This window comes from Serinus canaria, chromosome 5 (assembly GCF_022539315.1).
Source record: "Serinus canaria isolate serCan28SL12 chromosome 5, serCan2020, whole genome shotgun sequence".
Lineage (NCBI taxonomy): Eukaryota > Metazoa > Chordata > Aves > Passeriformes > Fringillidae > Serinus > Serinus canaria.
The window spans coordinates 35,405,121-35,422,890 of NC_066319.1; the positions used below are offsets into that span (position 1 = coordinate 35,405,121).

At 36.3% G+C, this 17,770-nt stretch overlaps 1 protein-coding gene across 8 annotated transcripts in view; it reads right to left on the bottom strand.

Annotated features, from left to right (window-relative positions):
• The window catches only part of HECTD1 (HECT domain E3 ubiquitin protein ligase 1), a 58,757-nt gene that overhangs the window by 1,074 nt on the left and 39,913 nt on the right, over nt 1–17,770 (bottom strand). For 7 of the 8 annotated variants that reach the window (XM_030240585.2, XM_030240580.2, XM_030240579.2 and 4 more), the window contains exons 26-41: nt 15,579–15,800; nt 13,701–13,834; nt 11,472–11,628; nt 10,403–10,625; nt 7,926–7,980; nt 7,506–7,688; nt 6,950–7,160; nt 6,783–6,868; nt 6,495–6,622; nt 4,585–4,786; nt 4,304–4,441; nt 3,443–4,050; nt 1,963–2,041; nt 1,758–1,851; nt 1,297–1,447; nt 298–442 (exon numbers count right to left, since the gene is read on the bottom strand). In XM_030240585.2, coding sequence (XP_030096445.2) covers nt 298–442; nt 1,297–1,447; nt 1,758–1,851; nt 1,963–2,041; nt 3,443–4,050; nt 4,304–4,441; nt 4,585–4,786; nt 6,495–6,622; nt 6,783–6,868; nt 6,950–7,160; nt 7,506–7,688; nt 7,926–7,980; nt 10,403–10,625; nt 11,472–11,628; nt 13,701–13,834; nt 15,579–15,800 — 2,816 coding nt within the window. The remainder of the gene's footprint in view (nt 1–297; nt 443–1,296; nt 1,448–1,757; nt 1,852–1,962; nt 2,042–3,442; nt 4,051–4,303; nt 4,442–4,584; nt 4,787–6,494; nt 6,623–6,782; nt 6,869–6,949; nt 7,161–7,505; nt 7,689–7,925; nt 7,981–10,402; nt 10,626–11,471; nt 11,629–13,700; nt 13,835–15,578; nt 15,801–17,770) is intronic. The other variant, XM_050974753.1, reaches the window with a different exon arrangement.

Genomic DNA, 17,770 nt, shown 5'->3' on the forward strand with positions numbered 1-17,770 from the left:
ACAGCATCAGCAAAGCTACAGACCAATTTATAAATATACTTGCTTTATACATACATTAATACTTTGATATTTAAATATATATACACACACACACACACACACACTATATATATATGTATATATGGTATCAGAGAGAAGACCTGAAACAAGAGGTTATTATTGAAACCGTAGCCTACTGCCATAAATTAAATAACCAAAATAAAACCCATCCTTATTAATCAGAAAGCCCTGCACTGCCATGCCCTGCACTGCCATGCCAAAGCAGCTGGCTCCAAGGGTGGCCCAGAGATGCCGTACCTTGCGCACAACAGTGAGCCGGGGGTGGAGGTTTGCCAGCCCTCCTGGTGGGAGTGTCGAGCAACCAGTGGTGAACTGCAGAAAAGCCTTCCTCTCATCCGAAGACATTCCACACAAGACTCTCACAAATCGAAGGAATCCAGGGCTTAAAATAAAGTAAAACAATTAGTTCTGATAACACTAGAAGAGAGTGTTGTTTCTCCTAGCTTGACACAGAAGAATTACAATCTTTAGTCACGTTTAAGCAGACATTGTAAGATTCTAGGGCCTGTTGAGTATTAAGAATAAAACATACTTCAATCCAAAAAAGTAGTCTTTAATCTCCTTGTAGAGTCTTTAATCCTTACACAAAAAACTGTAGGTACATACTTATCTTGGGGTGGTGTTTGGGTATCTTGTATTTGAATGCATATGACTGGATAGAGAAATAGAGCTCAAGCATTTCAGCAGGCTTATTCTAACACAGTACCAGAAGTGATTTTTATGTTATTGCTACCAAACGTGACAAGCAGTGAAAGCCAAACCAAACAAACCTAAAAACATCAAGACCACCTTCTGATAGTCAACCACCAGTAAGTATAACTTGTTCCCTGCAGAGTACACTTTCTTTTTTTAACTACACCTCAAGAGAAAGGAATAAAAAATATGGGCAAAGTAACAAGTGTGCACAGTCATAAAAAAATTATAACTACTCTCAAATATGAGAATAAAAACTCTAAAATCTAATTTTAGTTATCTGCATTAGCTGCCATTATGTTTTCATCAGTTACTTGTATTTGAATAATTTTTTAATCTTCTCTCATCAAAAAACTACCAAGTACTTTCTAAACTATCTGTTGTAACACACGGTTGTTTCATACAATTTTAGACAATCATCTCCTCTTCAGTAACCACCAGTTTCATCCAATTTGGCATCTTCATCTAAGGAACATCCTGGACATGATATCACTTAACATTTTCTTTTCGCTACTATTTTAAAATCACTCAGAATAAAAGTACCTATCTCTTGTATATCCCAGTTTGGGTTCGGTGTAATTGATGATGTCCTCAGCTGCCCAAGAAGGTGACTGATTTCCACATAGAATCATCTGAACCTCTTCATGGCTGAAGGAACTCAGCTTCTCCATTGGAAAGACTCTATTGAAGCCATCTGTAATTTACACAAGATAAAGTCATAAACATGAGTCCAAATAATATTTATAAAATAATGTCAGCATTTAAGTTGTATTTTAGTCAAACCAGAATCAATCAAGTTTCTTAATTAAGGTAAGTGGAACACCTTCACAATTAAAAACAGCATAACTAATGCAAAGGTATTCTGAAATTAGTATCTTACCTATTGTATTCTTAAGTAAAAAGTTTATTTTTAAAAGCCATTCTATGCCACCACGTTAAACCAGCATGCCCTAAACACCCATTATTCCACCCAGCCTCATGCACGTTGTTATATTTACAATTACCTCTGAAGGCCTCCATTTGTTTTTGTATACCAGTATGCATGCAGAAGTCAAACATGAGATCTACATACTCCTCTGCATTATCCATTGTTACAGTCTGCAAAGACAGTAGATAGATACTCTAAGAATTCACTGTTCACTAAAGTTATTGTTGAGACAATAAAAATTGAACTGCTAGTTAAATTGTAAAGGTAGATTATTTTCTTACCTCATCCTCACCACCTGGTTTGAGATCCACAGCTGTAAACCCATATACTTTGGATGAAGGGCAAAACTGAAAATTTAAACTTCAAAATACAAAGGTAGTTAATAATTGAAAACAAGTCTGCTACTGCTTTTGTAAACACACCAGATTTACAACCTATCACATCCAAAAGCACCTTACTGGATTTCAAACCATTCTGAGTGGATCACTTGGAACCACTGTTCAGGTACATACAATAGCACAGAACTACAAACAGTAATGGACTACTACAGATACTACTACCACAGATAAAACATGTTTCAAACATATGGTACGCAAATGCTTATTCTCACTTTCTATTTGGACTTGATAACCACTGAAAATTTCATAAATTTGGTATCTTAGAGCTATCAGCTTCAAAACTACTCAAACCATTTAATTTAGTTCACAAAATCAGAAAAACAATTGCCATTAACTTCCAGCAATAACAGTTACAGAGCCATTTGAACTATTAGGCATTTAGGCCCTTCAATAGTGCTAGTTGTTTTCTCTTCATAACAAGCCAGGCTAAATTCCACAAGGCCTTTGAGGATATAAAGCTATTAGAGATCACTGACAGAAGGGCTACAAAGATGGGGAAGGGTCTAGAGAGGAAGCCATACAAGCTGTGTCAGGGGAGGTTTAGGTTGGATATTAGATAAAGGTTCTTCCCTCAGAGGGTGGTTGGGCACTGGCACAGGCTCCCCAGGGAAGGGGTCACGGTGCCAGCCTGGGAGAGTTCAAGAAGTGTTTGGACACTGCTCTCAGGCTCAGGGTGTGACTCTTGGGGGTGGTGCTGTGCAGGCTGATCCTTGGGGGTTCCTTACAGCTCAGGACAGTCTATAATTCCAAGGCCATAAGTAATTACTGAACTCTGACACTGCACAATTTTTGCAGCACAATATGATTACAACAATAACCTATAATATTAATGGTAGAAAAACTGTTGTTTCAAAGGAAATATTTAAAACTAGGGAGGATGACATCCTGACATGGGTTTACACAGGTACTTTGTCTTTTACAGTTGCTAAAAGTCAACACATACTTTGTTTAACATGGATTTAAAACACTGTACTAGGAACACAATCTGAGATGTCAATCTGTCCTCTTTAAAAGCTCTCTGAAAACCTTGATAAATTTCAAGTTATCACAGCAAAGAAATTCTGAATCACCCTTTTTTTAAAGCGGTGATTTTTACACGCAGTTATTTTTTTACAAGTAGTTAAGTTTCCAGAGTCATACATCACTGCAACATAGCTACATTTAAGATAAAGAAACCGAGCAAGTGAGAAGAGAAAATTCTCAAACCCAAGAAAAAGAATATGGCTGCATTTCTGTGGATTCCCCCTTGCAATGATGCTATTTAAAACTAAGCTTTATTACTAATTCAAATGTAATTTATGTATTGGCTTCTTTCTTTAATACAAGAGTGTTTGCCTATTTATAAATAAATATGAAAACTTACCCCAAATCCTCTATGCTAAGAGGAGGCCCCGAACCTGATGGATTCTTCAACATTAATTCTTGCAGTTTTGTGTTCTTTTCATCTTCTGACAGATTTTTGTTGCTTAGAATTTGACGTCTTTTAATTGCAAGGTCCTTAATTTCTTTTAGAAATCTAGCTCTATGTGGGTTTACTAATTCAAAGTCTTCCCATGTCAAAATTCCATTAAACCAGGCAGGAGGTTTAGGTTTTGGTGGATCAAGAATAAATTCTGATTTGGAGTCTTCTTCCAGACTTCCTACTGACAAGGAATCATGTCCTTCTTCTGTAGAAGCCTCTGACTGACTTTCAGTACAGTGCAAGTCTCTGTCACCTCGTGATTCATATATCAACTTACTCATGTTACTTTTAATGTCCCCCATACACATGAGTTTAAAAAAAGGCTTAGAAATGGGTAAATCCACAAGTCTATTGTCCTGAATGCATTTAGCCAAGAAAATTCCAAGGAAATGAAAGAGTTTGGTTATTCTTTCAAGTTCATCACTATCTTGTGGGAATGGTGCTGTAAACAGTCCACATGATCTTTGTACATAGTAGCCAGGTGGTTTCAATCCACCACCAATATCAACCTGATTTAAGAGACAGACAAAAAACCAGAGATGGTTAAAGGTGGATTTAATTAGATATCTGCACTAACCTTTTATACCCTACTGCTCTGTTTAAAAGAGAAGAATTAAAAAACAAACTGTGGACCAGACTGATCATTCTTGACCATGATTACTAGCTGCTGTATGAACAGACTTTCTTCCTTCCTGGATGTCTGGCTCGCTTTCATTTTTTTTTAACACAAGTACTCAGTTTAAAATAAAAATTAAAATGTACCTGTCGGGACTCATCATCTGGAAAATCATCATCACAAAGCCAAGCTCCCAAATCTGTCCTCTGAAATTCTGCTGCCACCAACGCATAAAATTCCAAGGTAGGACCCAGGCCTGTTCCTTCCTCCCCTAAAAACTCAACCTAGAAAAACATAAGAAAGTTAATAGTAAAAGAAAATCCTAGTGAAATGTTCATTGTTGGTTATGGAACAGGATATTCAATATCCTGTCCAGTCCATTAGAAATAGCTATCTAACCTCGCTCTGCTAGGCAGATATGCTTTACCTCTAGAACAGATTTTCTGTCTGCATGAATCTGCATGACATTTTCTGCCCATTCCATCAAGGATTCACCTCGCGGAACTTTCACTCTTTCATGTTTGAGGCGTCCAACTCTGAATTCTCCCGGATCGTCCCGTCGCACTGTGCTCGTGGTCCTTGTCCGTTCCACAGTGGCTTCACGTCTGTTCTGCAGCCATACAATTGCTCTGGAAAAAAACCAAACACTAGTTGTTTAAAACTTCCATGTCTTCCAGCATGAAAACTTGAGAGTAGTCACCAATAAAAAGCGACTTGCTAAGTATTAATTGCCTCCTAATTTTTTTTAGGTATAAACCAAACTAAACTATTTATCAGACTGAAATGCCCCAAAATTTGGGCTGCTTCATATTTTATGAAGTCAGAAAACAAAATAATTTCTAATATAAGTGCCAGATTCTGATGATAGCACCAATGAAAATATGCTATTCTTGACGTGAATTCCTATAGTTTTCACATTACAGTGTTAAGAACAAAAGGTAGCATTTACCGTTGAACTTTTAATCACAGACGTTCAAAACTGTTATAGACACACATTAAACCTTTCATTATATACTGTAAGGCAGTTGCACATCACCCGATTGATACCGACCAAGTTTTGCAGTTATTTGCTTACACACTCCTTAGAGCAACACAGAGCCAAAGTTCAAGTGCAGTCATAGACAAATAGACCCATATCAGTGAAGAATAGCTACATTTAATAGCAGTACTTACACAAAGTCAAATCTCCAAATTTTTGTATGTATTATCATCTATGCAGCAATAAACTATCTTCAAAGCTACCATCTGTTTATTGTTTTGAAAAAATATCCAAGTGCCATGACAGACACAGAGAATGTACACACACAGAGTTTATACAGAATAGATGAGTTTCAAGAACTACTTCAGTGTTTTAAGAGCTTAAGAAAGCTCTTACGAAGTAAATAACATGCAGTGCTTCCTGAGGCATCTCTTTACAATGCAGCTTCTCTAAAAATTACCTTCTTCCAAAACAAAACGAAAAAGACCCCAACAACCATCTTTCTGCAGAAGAGTTAAAATTTTCACACAATAAAAATATTTAACTTATGTCTTGCAAGTTAACACCTTTTCTTCTCTTCCTTTTTCTCTCTTTCTAAATACTTCCTTTTACATTCCTCATGAGGCACCTCTACTGCATGTAAGACAAAAGAGTAATTTTGGCAACTCTCTCTCTACACTTTGATTTGGAAAACAAAGTGTAGCAACAGCCAAGAAAACCCTGAAAACCTAATTCTTCCTTCTCATTACAAAAAAAGTATACCAGCAAAAAGGTTTACACTGCCTATATACTCTAGAAGTTATGACTGCTGCAATCAAAATATTAATGGTTCCAAGGTAACAAAGAACTCTAGAGGGTACCCTTATATGTTTTAAAGTCTGATCTTGATCCAGGTTCATTATGCAGCTTATAGTAACTTTTAAAATAGCATACTTTTTTTTTTTTCTGTTTTGTTAAAACATTAATGAATTAAAAATAAATGAACCAAAACAATCACAAGTTGCTGAAACTATAAAAATGTACGTGTTTCCAAAAAACTTCCAGTTCATATGATTGTCCAAATGTTTTCTATTTTGTAGTCCTTTATGCAATGAACTGCAACCCAGACAAATTGGCCAATAGGAAAACCTGGCTATAAGTACACAAGCAAGTCTTCAACTCAAGTTAAAAAATGAAATTCCTTGTCATTCTGAGTTTTTCCATCTTCTTCCTTCCATCACCCAAAATTATTCACATTTGGCAAGAAAAATTTGTCTCATTAGGATTAAGGTCCTTCTGGGAATCAGCAATTTAGAAACTGTTATACATAAAAAATGGAAATAAAGCAATCATACTTCTTATATTTTATTTTTTTTTACCTTGATGCTCCAAATGCTGTACATGTGAAGTACAACTGTCTTGTTTCAAATGGAATTAAGAAAGGACACTTGCTTGTTAGCTGCTCACACCAGTCTGGCAAAGCTCCACTTGCTAGTGCCAAGGGTTCCTGTAGTTTAATGCAAGGAATAAAACACGTATGAAACAATTCAAAAATCAAAAATGGCAAAAAACCAATCATTTCCAACAGTCAAGGTAAGGAAGACAATAACAGAGTCCTAAAAACAGTACTACATATATACACTGCATATAATGTATAAGTGTAATACCTCAATCTGTTGCAGAATCTTTGTAGTAATTTTTTTACTTGTGAATTCATCTGGTGGAAAGTTAAACTGAGGATGCTCATCTCCTTCTGAAAATAATCAAGAAAAAAGTTTTCCTTTATTTCTTTTCATTAAAGTATTTCAGATATTCTGCCAATTAACTAAGTTACCTTCTTGAGAAGTCCGTGCTGTGTAAGGGTCACTGGCAACTATATACAAAATTCTAAGTAACTGCAGAACATCTTCTACTCCACAGGAGTTCTGTCCACTGCCAGCTTTGGCCTGAGGTTGCTCCTTGGCCAAACTAAGGATATCAGAATTTTGAAGAGTAGAAATGGCCCCTTGACTCAATCCAGATTTTGATCCATGTTCACAAAAGTCCTGTAAAAAAGAGAATGGTTAAGAATGAAAACTGTGTGTGTTGCTGTCTTTAGAACTGTATTCCAAATTGATTTGAAAAAATCAAAACAGTTACTGTGTTCAAACTTGACACAATCAAATTGTGCATGGTGCAAATCATGATCCAAATGCATTTTAACACAACTACATTTAACAGAAAACATTAAAATAGAAAGGCAAGAGCAGCAAAACCTAAACCTGAAACTGGCTTATGAACATTCAACTTCCCTATCAATACCATGGCTCTCCCTCAACAAAAATCTTTAAAGCTGCAAAACAAAGCACACAGCCATTCATAATAAAAAAAGTTTGGATGCAGACATATACCTTGTATGCAGCTATGAGCTGGGAACAATTTCTGTTTTTCCTAATACTTTTATTAGTGCCGGTTAATTTCCAGTGGCGCAGGAAAGCTGAGTCTGCATTCTTCTGCAGGTAGGTTATCAAGTCATTCTTTGGTAATTCATCAGTGCCAAGGTACTGTTCCACATGCTCTACTGACCAGCAACCCTACAACAGGAACCACCAAATGTTGGTTTTTCCTGATTGTAAAGTCTTTAAGATTTCACATGCAATATATAATGTCTTTTTTTTAAAGGAGCATGCATTTACAAATATACTCACTAATATTCTTTAAGTAATTGAAAACTGTTAGTTTTTTTTAATGTAGCATTTCAAAAACTGCAACAATATTCTTTTGCTTTTATTAAACAGCCATAAAAACAAAGGCAAAGAAGTAGGTCTTACCATTTTTCCACTTTCTTTTTCTTTATCAGAATCCTTCATTTCTCTGTACATGATTCTAGACATCAAAACAATAAATTAATACTTCATACTCATAGCACATCCTCTGAATTCTGAGGTTTTACATCGACTTGTTAGGTATCAGTGACATTTAGATAATGTGGTAATGTGTAAAACAGCAACAGCAGCTGTACTTTGCTGCACTAAACATCTGAGATACTTTGAGGCAGCAAATTGCTCAAGCTCTATTTTCATGATGTTGGTATTTATTTTATCAAACAACCTTCATTGTGCCAATTTCCCAAATCAGCTTCAGATTTTTCACTACACATGCACCAACTCTTTAAAATTTTGAAGTCCTAGGGAAGCCTGCTGTGCATTAACTTAGAAGACATGCACATTTACAACTATTTCTCATGCTTCTCAACTGTTTCTAACTAGAAAACAGTTTGTTACAGCATGTGATTTTTGACAGAAGACAACTCAGAAAACAGGCACAACAGAAAAGCACTGACGAAATCTGAACTACAGTTAAAAATATTGCACCCCTCCTTACTGCAGTTGTCCCTTCGATATATATCACTCTTCTAGTATGACAGAAGTTACATTGATTAGGCTAGTAAATGGAAAATACTCCCCATCACATAGTCTTACAATATCTATTACTATAAAGCTAGTAAGGTCAAATTAACATTGAGAAAATAACTGAAGTAGGAAGGGCCCTCAAATATCAAGTTTAAATAGAATTTCCTGTATTTCAGTTTGAGCCCTTTTTTCTTCTTGCCCTTGCACATGTCACAACAAAGAAAAGTCCACAGTCTGGCTTCCCTATGTCCTCCATCAGGTATTCATACACATCAGTAAGAGCCCACAAGTCCTTTTTCCTCCAGGCTAGACAGATACAGATCTCTCAGACTCCTCTTTGTATGACAGAAGCAATCAGCCTTTTAATCATCCTAGCAGCCCCTTGCTAGACTGACCCCAGAGTCCATGTCCCTCTGATACTGAGGACCCCTGAGCTGGGACAGAGCACCGCAGGTGTATCTCACCAGTGCTGAGCAGATGGGGATGATCACTTCACTCAACCCTCCTAATGCACCCCAAGGCACTGCTGATCTTCTTTGCTACTGGACCACAGCTAGCTCATGTTTAACTTTATGTCCACCTGGACCCCATAGGGCCTTTTCACCAACCTCCTTTCCAGCCAGCTGGCCCTTAGCCTGAACTGTAACACACAGAGCTGTTTTCCCCAGATGACATACTTTGCATCTCCCTCTGTGAAATGTCACAAAGCCCCTGTCTCCCCATTTCTCCAGCATGATGAGGTCTCTTAGAATGGCAGCATAACCATCTGGTCCAACAGTGACTCCTCCCCAGTTTTGTTTTGTCTCGAAGCTAAGGGTCTGCTCTGTCCCATCATACAGTCCACTAATATAGATGCTTAAACAGTCCTGGACTCATAGCAACCCCGGGGATACACCAGCTGGCCTTTACACCAAGGACCACAACCATCTGAGCCCAACAGTTCAGACATTTGTGAGACACTATCTAGTCCATGCTTTCTAAGTTTGTCACTGCGAGAGAAAGCCTTCCCAAAGGTGAGGAAAATAACATCTGCTGCTTTCTTCTCATCCACTGAGCTAGGCACATAGTAGAAAGCAATAAGGCTGGTTAAGTATGATTTTCTCTTCCTAAATCCATGCCACCTACTTCCAATCACCTTCTTATCCTTCATCATTTGAAAATGGTTTCCAGGACTTATCTACATCACCTTTCCAGGGATGAAAGACTGGCTAGTTTGTAGCTCCCCAGATCTTTCCTGCCTTTGAGGGAGGCAGGGATGACACTTCCTTTTCTCCAGTCCTCAGAATTATCTCCCAACCCTCATGACCATCCAAAGATAACAGAGAATGGCCAGCTCCAATGGGTACATTCCATTGAGTCCCATGGACTTGTATGTAAGTGTTCACTAACATTCTGCCATCATGTATCACCAGATTCAATTCCAGATGTGCTCTGGCTTTCCTAATGCTCTGCCTTCAAGTTGGGACAACTAGGATTCCCCCTAGATCATCTGACCCTTCTTCCACTCCTTGCATGCCTCCCTCTCATGCTTTTTTGTTAATCCATCCAGGTCTCCTACTGACTCTGTTTGACTTCCTATGTATTGGGATGGAGTGTTCTTCAGTCTGGAGAAAGTGATCCTGGAAAAAAAATCAACCAACTCTCCTGGTTGATTTTTCACCAGGACTATAACCCCATGGGATTTTTCCAAGCAGATCCCTAAAGTTTATAATTTTTTCCCCTGGTTTTGCAGGCACAGCAGTAGTTTTATAACCAGTAATAACATCCCTACATAAACACAAAAAAAAAATCTAATTCTAGCATTGCTTATTACAGAGGAGGAGTTAAAAAATTAACATCCACTTCCTAATCAGTCACAGCATTCTCTACACAGAAAAATGAACTGGTGAGCTTACGTGTATGTTGGCTCCCAAATACGTCTAAGTTTGTCCGATTTCACACTGCCATTACAGGAAAGCTGTAGCAATTTCTGTACATAGTAAAAGATGGTGGATCGAAAGTTTGTTAGGGGCAGTTCTACTTCTCGAGTTGTTCCAAGACCTGAAACTTTCAAGGTAAGTGCTAAACGTGGCGAAGGCATGCACTCAACCTCTTCCAAGAGTTCTGAATGAGGTGTACCTGCAAAAATCATTTGAGAACCCTTAACAAAAAATACATAAGGCATGACAAGGTGGCTTAAATGTCAATAATGTGGTTCAATAAGGATGTGTAATGACATACTGCACACATGCCAAAGAAATGAGAGGAAGTTCTAGCTATGAACTAAATTATGACTGAACCATTTCTTTATGGGAATAAAATTAACAGGAATTTCTATAATCCCAACTGATGCCTGTATCTTGGTAACATATATTACCACAGCACATGCATTCTTTTCCTACACAGTACCTTCCTTTCAGCTCTTCAAAATAAGCAGTGCCTTCTTTCCATCTGTGCTAAAACCTACTTATTCCTCTCTGTATTTTATTCCTCATTCACCATGCTCAACAAGAATGAGGAGCTAAGGAGCCACGGAGCAAGATATGTGCTTTGCTGCTGACCGTACACACTGCTCCGTCACTGCATTACCTTGTCCCTGCCTCAGCTTTGCACCATTTCAGCACACCCTCTCCAATCAAAACTATTCTGGGTTGCTTTAACACAGTTAAGTCCCTGCAGGTAGAACCAGGCATCTTTAGCAAATCTTTAACGTATGAAGACTTTGTATTATTTATCATGGTAAGAGACGATCCTAGTTAAATTCCTAAATTTGCTTATTTTAGACAGCACTTAATTTACTTTTTCCTCAATAATGCTTAGATCTGCAGAGGTAGATGAAACTCACATTCAAACAGAGAAAAGCCACACAGTCACAAAAGCATGTTGTACTGATTAATAGTGATAGCATCCCCAGATCCAGTGGGCACTTAACAGTGAATCTCCATCCTAAAGCAGGATTAAGCATCACATACTTTGTCACCATACCTGGTGGAGGGATTTCTAGGTCAGTTGTCTGTTGCACATTAGTGCGACCAGGTCTTGGGTCAAAAGCAGGTACCAATGCAGAAAACTGTCGTTTTAATACATAATCATCATCCCATGTTCTTCGACGGCCTCCTTTGGTTTCATACTCCTCTTCTTCCTAATTAAAAAAAAACAACAAAAAACCCCCAAAAACCCTAGCTGTTTTTTTGATTCTGCTAAAGAGAATAATTTGATAAAAAAACTGAGAGTTCATGAATACAGCGGTCACACACTAAACTGCAACTCTACTCAGCTCTGGTAATGCTGCATATGGAGTGATGTATTTAGTTCTGGGCTCCTCAGTGAGGAGAGACATGAAGCTCCCGGAGAGGCCTCCTGAAGAGGCAAATGAGAGGAGACCCCCATCAATGTCTGTCAGTATCTGACGAGGCAGTGTCAAAGATGGATCCAGGCTCTTCTCAGTGGTGCCAAGCAACAGGACAAGAGACAGAAACTGATGCACAGAAGTTCCACCTGAACATGAGGAAGAACTTTACTGTGTGGGTAAACACATACTGAGACAGGTTGTGTGCCAGCCTGGAGATACTCAAGAACCATCGAGACACAATCCTGTGATAGGTGCTCTAGCATGACCCTGATTGAGCAGGGAGGCTGATCAGATGACCCACTGTGGTTCCTGGCAACCTTACCCATTCCATCATTTCATTACGTCTTCATTATGTTAATTTTCTCTATAAAATCAGCATAAAATAAATCAAAGCTGGCACAGGTGTATTTATATTTTCTGGAAAGAATTAAACTTTCCGTGAAGCACCAGGACATAAGAAAATACAGAGTACTGTAGACCAGCAAATTCGGTGTCAATGTTTTGTGCATTCCACCAACTTTGCAATACCAGAAGTCCAAATATATCCAGTGATGTCAAAATAAACATTTATTTTTTGAAAACAGAAGTACTTTTTTCCAAAGTGTGTGTGTGTGTGTATATATAGATATATAAAATGTATACATATTTTATCCAGAGATTAAATCAAATATCAAAATATTAGAACTATTTTGGTGGGGGAAAACGAATCTTATTTTCAATAAGCTTTATCAAGTATTAATTGGTTATGAATTTTCTACAACAAGCTTTTAATCTGTTCAACTTCTCATTGAGAAGAATTTCATGGTATATCAGAAGGAACAGGACTAGAACCCAAGAAAGGAAAATTTTCTTTTCCAGACCTGCTTCTTGCTGTGTAACCTATTGCAAACTCTATTTTAGCTATTTCTGCCACTTTCCACGAACAACAACAGTAACTCCATTTAATAATTTTTTAAAACTGATCAACATTCTACCAACTAAAGTTACTGTCTGCATTGTAGATCCACTTAAATTGTACTGGCTTGGTTTTTTTCTAACTTTGTATCTTTGTGCAGGAGGTGAAACAAGATGTTTAGTCATGTACTTGAGTTTCTATTAAAACCATAAACACAGTAAGTTAAAATGCTACATATTTGGTTCAAGTGAAATATTCGCATATGAATTACAAGATGAAGTTTCTATAATTCCATAAAACAATATTTATATTTATTTTGTAAAACATTAAATTAGCAGTAGTGAAGCTTTTTATTTTTCCTCTTAGATTTTGCAATATTCATTCTGATCACTTCAGTGATAGCAGAAGACCAAGCACTACTCATACCAATAAAGAACGACCAAATGAAAAGCCAGAACTCCTGATAGTCTAAGCAAGAACCATGTGAACTACCAAGCTGGGTTTTGTCTAGCCCCACCTCACTGATTTTTCTGTTGGGGTTTTGGGGGTATTCTTCAGAAGAAAGAGATTTCCTCTGCAAACTTTTGCTTCATACAGGCCTACAGTTAAACATACCCCAAAACTGAATCACTACAAAATGCAGCAGCATGTATTATATATCCACAGTTGCACCATTTCACCAGCCTGTGAACTAGTGATCCACCATTTCTACTGTCTGCCAACTTGTTCCCAGCCTGGTTTAAGACATTAACTCTGATCTGTAAGGTCTTGGGTAGGCTGGTGTTTAAAAGGACTTTTCTTATGTTTTTGACCAGCCAGAAACCAAATGAAGCTAAATAAATTTGTTTTAAGTAATGGAGAAATTGTAGCTAGGAATTCCTATTGCCAAAAAAAAAAAACCAAAACTGTGGATTTTAAAAGCACCTGTTAGTCAATTAAGATACCATCAATACTAACTATACCATACCATAACTTCTTCATATTCTTGATCTTCTTGGTTATCATCTTCATTTTCATCATCTTCTTCATCTGGCTCAGGTAGATCCTCATCATCATCTAACTCTGCCAACAGAGTACTAGCTCGGCAGCTATCAAGAAAATCTATAACACATATGTATATATTTATATACAGAACAAAAGACAAGAATAACTTTTAAAGCAGAATTTTTAAAATAAAGAACACACGCATTGGGAAGAGTAAAAGAACAAATCTCACTTAAATTTAACCCCGAAAAATAAAACATTGCTTATTGCAGAACAGGAATAAAATCTGTGATAAAAGCATACACCTGGTAAAAAGTCCATGGATCTAGTCAATAGCATAACTATAGAAGTACTTACTATTGGTACAATTAACAGTGATCAGCAAGAGTGATCTGTTCCTCATTTGATTATAACATTTTATAATTACACTTATAGGAGATTACAAAAGCTCACCAGAAAACGGTGCACAAACTCATATTGTCCGTTTCTATATCTCAATAACTCAAAAACAGATGAGTGATGTAATTTTCACTAAAAACATGGGTTTAGACCTTAACTTGCAATGTAAAGGACATACAAGATAAACATTTAAGAGTAATATCTTAAAGATTCAATTGCTAATTTACTACTGTAACAATAAGTTGAAGGCAAAGTTCCATTTTTCTCAGTACTAAGATTTAAAAAACAACCTCCCAAAACCAGAAAAGAAGTTCACATCAATCCAAGTGGACTAGAAGGAAGCTTTGAACTTTTACATTTTTCTATGCACATAGAAACGATCTATACCAAACACCTTTCCTATTATTGCTATCACCCCTACTGTTATGTGAATGCACTCTACTTGCTCAGTTGTTGGTGATGTATCTTAAGAGGTGTCACCCAATCAAAGTATCAAATTAGACTTAATTGAAAGAGTAAAGAGAAATGGCATATGCATATATATTAATCAACTGCCTCCAAGCAGTTCAATTCCAATATCCATTGAGATGACCAGAAATTTTTCAAGCAACTTCAATAGGCAACAAAATAGAACACAATCTTACTACAACGGTATTATAAATAAATCAAGTGTCTTTCTTTCAAGAATACCTCACAAACCAATAAACTTTACATTAGGAAGTATTTTCCGATATCCAACCCAGGTTTTTCTTGACTTCATTTTATCAGCTTGATTCCCATGTATTACTGATGGAATGATCTAAATATTCTTTCACTGTATTCATGTGCCTGAAGTAACCTCTGTCCTAAAATCTATTTCTAGGGTTTAGCATGCACACAACTCTGGATCTGTTTGTCAAATAATGTAATTTCATTCCTCCTGCCAATTTGTCTATGCACATACAGACTATGTGCATAGAAAAACTGGTGGTTTTTCCTATTTTTTGAAATTACTATTACGGTATTGAGATACCTGGAAGCTATTTTAAGGGTACAATGTGCCTAATGGTGGATGCTTTTCAATCAGAGTAATACAAGGTACCTCTGACTTTGCATGTAGCATGCCTATACAACACAACAAAAAAATAACATTTTGATTGTAATTAGAAGTACATAAGCAAACTACATTAGGAACAAAACTTGTTAAGGGAAAATATTCAAGTGTTTAGATAAACAATACCATAAGTAATAGTAATATGGAATAGAAACTGCTGAAAATAAAGAGTGTAAAACATAAGGAAATACTACTACATTAACATTATTTCACTTACTGCCTTACAGAACAAGTAACATACAAACAGCTCAACTTTCAAATACTTTTCAGTAAATAAACTACTATATGAGAAAATCATAACAACAGAATAAAGGGGAAAGTCATTAATGGGAAGTCTAATGCTTATGTTCATTTAAAAATGAAACTTACCATATAAAGAATATTCTGCCTCCTGCCCTGTATCGCTCTCACTAGATGTTGATGTTAGGCTAGTAGTTAGAGTATTACTAAGCGACTGACCAACAGATAAAACTGTAGTTGCTGTAGCTACATTGCTGCTGCTAGTAACACTGGATGTAGACATGGTCACTGTTGATGTGGTACCAGTTGTAGTCAGATTAGGAAAACTTTGGGCACCCATAAGAGGAGAAGCTATAGATAAAGATATGGTAAGATAAAATAAATGATTTGATGACTTGAAGAGTACAACTTACATGCATGACTCCTGTGTTGAAAAATATATTTGGGGTTGAAAAATTATCAGTGTGTTATTTTATAATAAACAACAACAGACTATAAAGGGGAAGGGTTTCCCAGTGCAAAACATGTATGGCCACTTCCGAGCTTATTCCCTAGCAAACATTTGAAATAAATAATTTTATCAAATGCATCCCCAAAATCCCACTATAAACCTGAAATTACTTAATTTAATTTTCAATATATGTAAAGAATTTCTGAAATCTGTTACTCCAACATTGTGATCTGTCTTTAAGCCTAAAATGAAATGTAACATCTAAATTATGATATTATATAGTGCAAACAAGTTAATTATATATAAGAGAATTGGGAACAGAACATATTAAAACAAATGTGAAACTTGTAATTTTTGTGCATTTTTCTAAGGTTCTTAAATTAGCTCTGACTAGTTATTTTTCAAACAAGTACTAAAATACATGTTTATCACAGTCAACAAGCCTGAACTGACACTACTGTGAAACACATGACTTATGTTAGATGATTTATAATTTTCAGAATAAGCCACCAACAACTAAAAAGTTATCTCACTGTACATTCAAATAAAACAGTAAATGCAACAACTGAAAAAAACCTGAATTCACTGAAGACTCACTAAATTCACTAAAAAATCTAAACTCACTAGAAAACCTAAATTCACTGTTTAGAGAAAAAAGTTGAGGGGTCATCTATACTAAGAATTTAAGCTTTAGGTTTTTCAATTTACTTTTTTTGAACTTTTTTGCAAGTTTTTAAGTTTCAAAAGAAGTTTCATTATTGCCACTTACGTAAACTGAGAAATTGCTTTCTTTAAAAAAAAACAAAAAACATAAACACCTCTGCATTTCATGTTATTATTAGCAAAGTTTGCAAACATTATTACACTGGAAGAAGGATATAAGAAAGCTTCTTCCCCTAAGTGAATGTGGTAGCTTTTTTGAGGTAAAAAAAAAGTTACTATCTCTGCTTTCCTTCTCTGTTACATACAATTACTACTACATATATCCCTGCCCCTTGAGAACTTAGCTAACATTTTGCAAATAAAAATATAACAATGCAGGGGGGTGTGAAATAATAGTATAATGATGAGGGAAAGTACAAATTTTAAATTTAGGGTTGTTAATAAGCTTATGTTGTTCTCTATGAAAGCACGGAAATGAAAAACCAAAGAGTTTTTCTTTTGTTGTTCAAGATCTTGAAAATAAGTTGTTCAGTATTCACATCTTTAACCCTCTGCTAATTAATAACTGCAAACTCTTTGCTGTTCCAGTAAACAGAAAAAGCCATTAAGCATCAGCATTCTGTTTGCTCTGAATTCAAGAGCAAATGGAAATTGGCTACTCTAGACACCACTTAGCTTCTGGCAAATAGTGATGTTTTTAATGCAACCAGTACAGAAAGACTTCTCACTAATGATGATTTCAGTCTTGACTTTTGGGGTGTTAGGTTGCTGTGGGCGGTTTGGTTGGTTGGTTGGGTTTTTGACCCTGAACAGGCTAAAAAAAAACCCAAAAAAGAAAAAATTTTTAACAAATCAAGCTTTTTACAATGCTCTAATTGAACTCTGGTGAGATTGCTCAAATTTAGTCTCTGATCTCTTTTAGGAACATGAGTTACCATTTACAGTTTCTAATAATATAAAAAGTATAAACCAAAATAATTGCTACATGACAGATAATATAAAGTATGACTATTTTTATCACAAAATTAAATTTTTAAGTTGCTCCATCCTTATTTCTACCTTTTGCAGTGTATAGTATCAAACATTCATGAAATTTTAAATATGCTGTTGAAGTATTTTACCATGTTTTTTAAAAGTGGTCTCCTTTTCTCCCCTCAATACAAACCTACTTAAGAACCAGAGCCACTATCTGTCTACAAGAGGATCA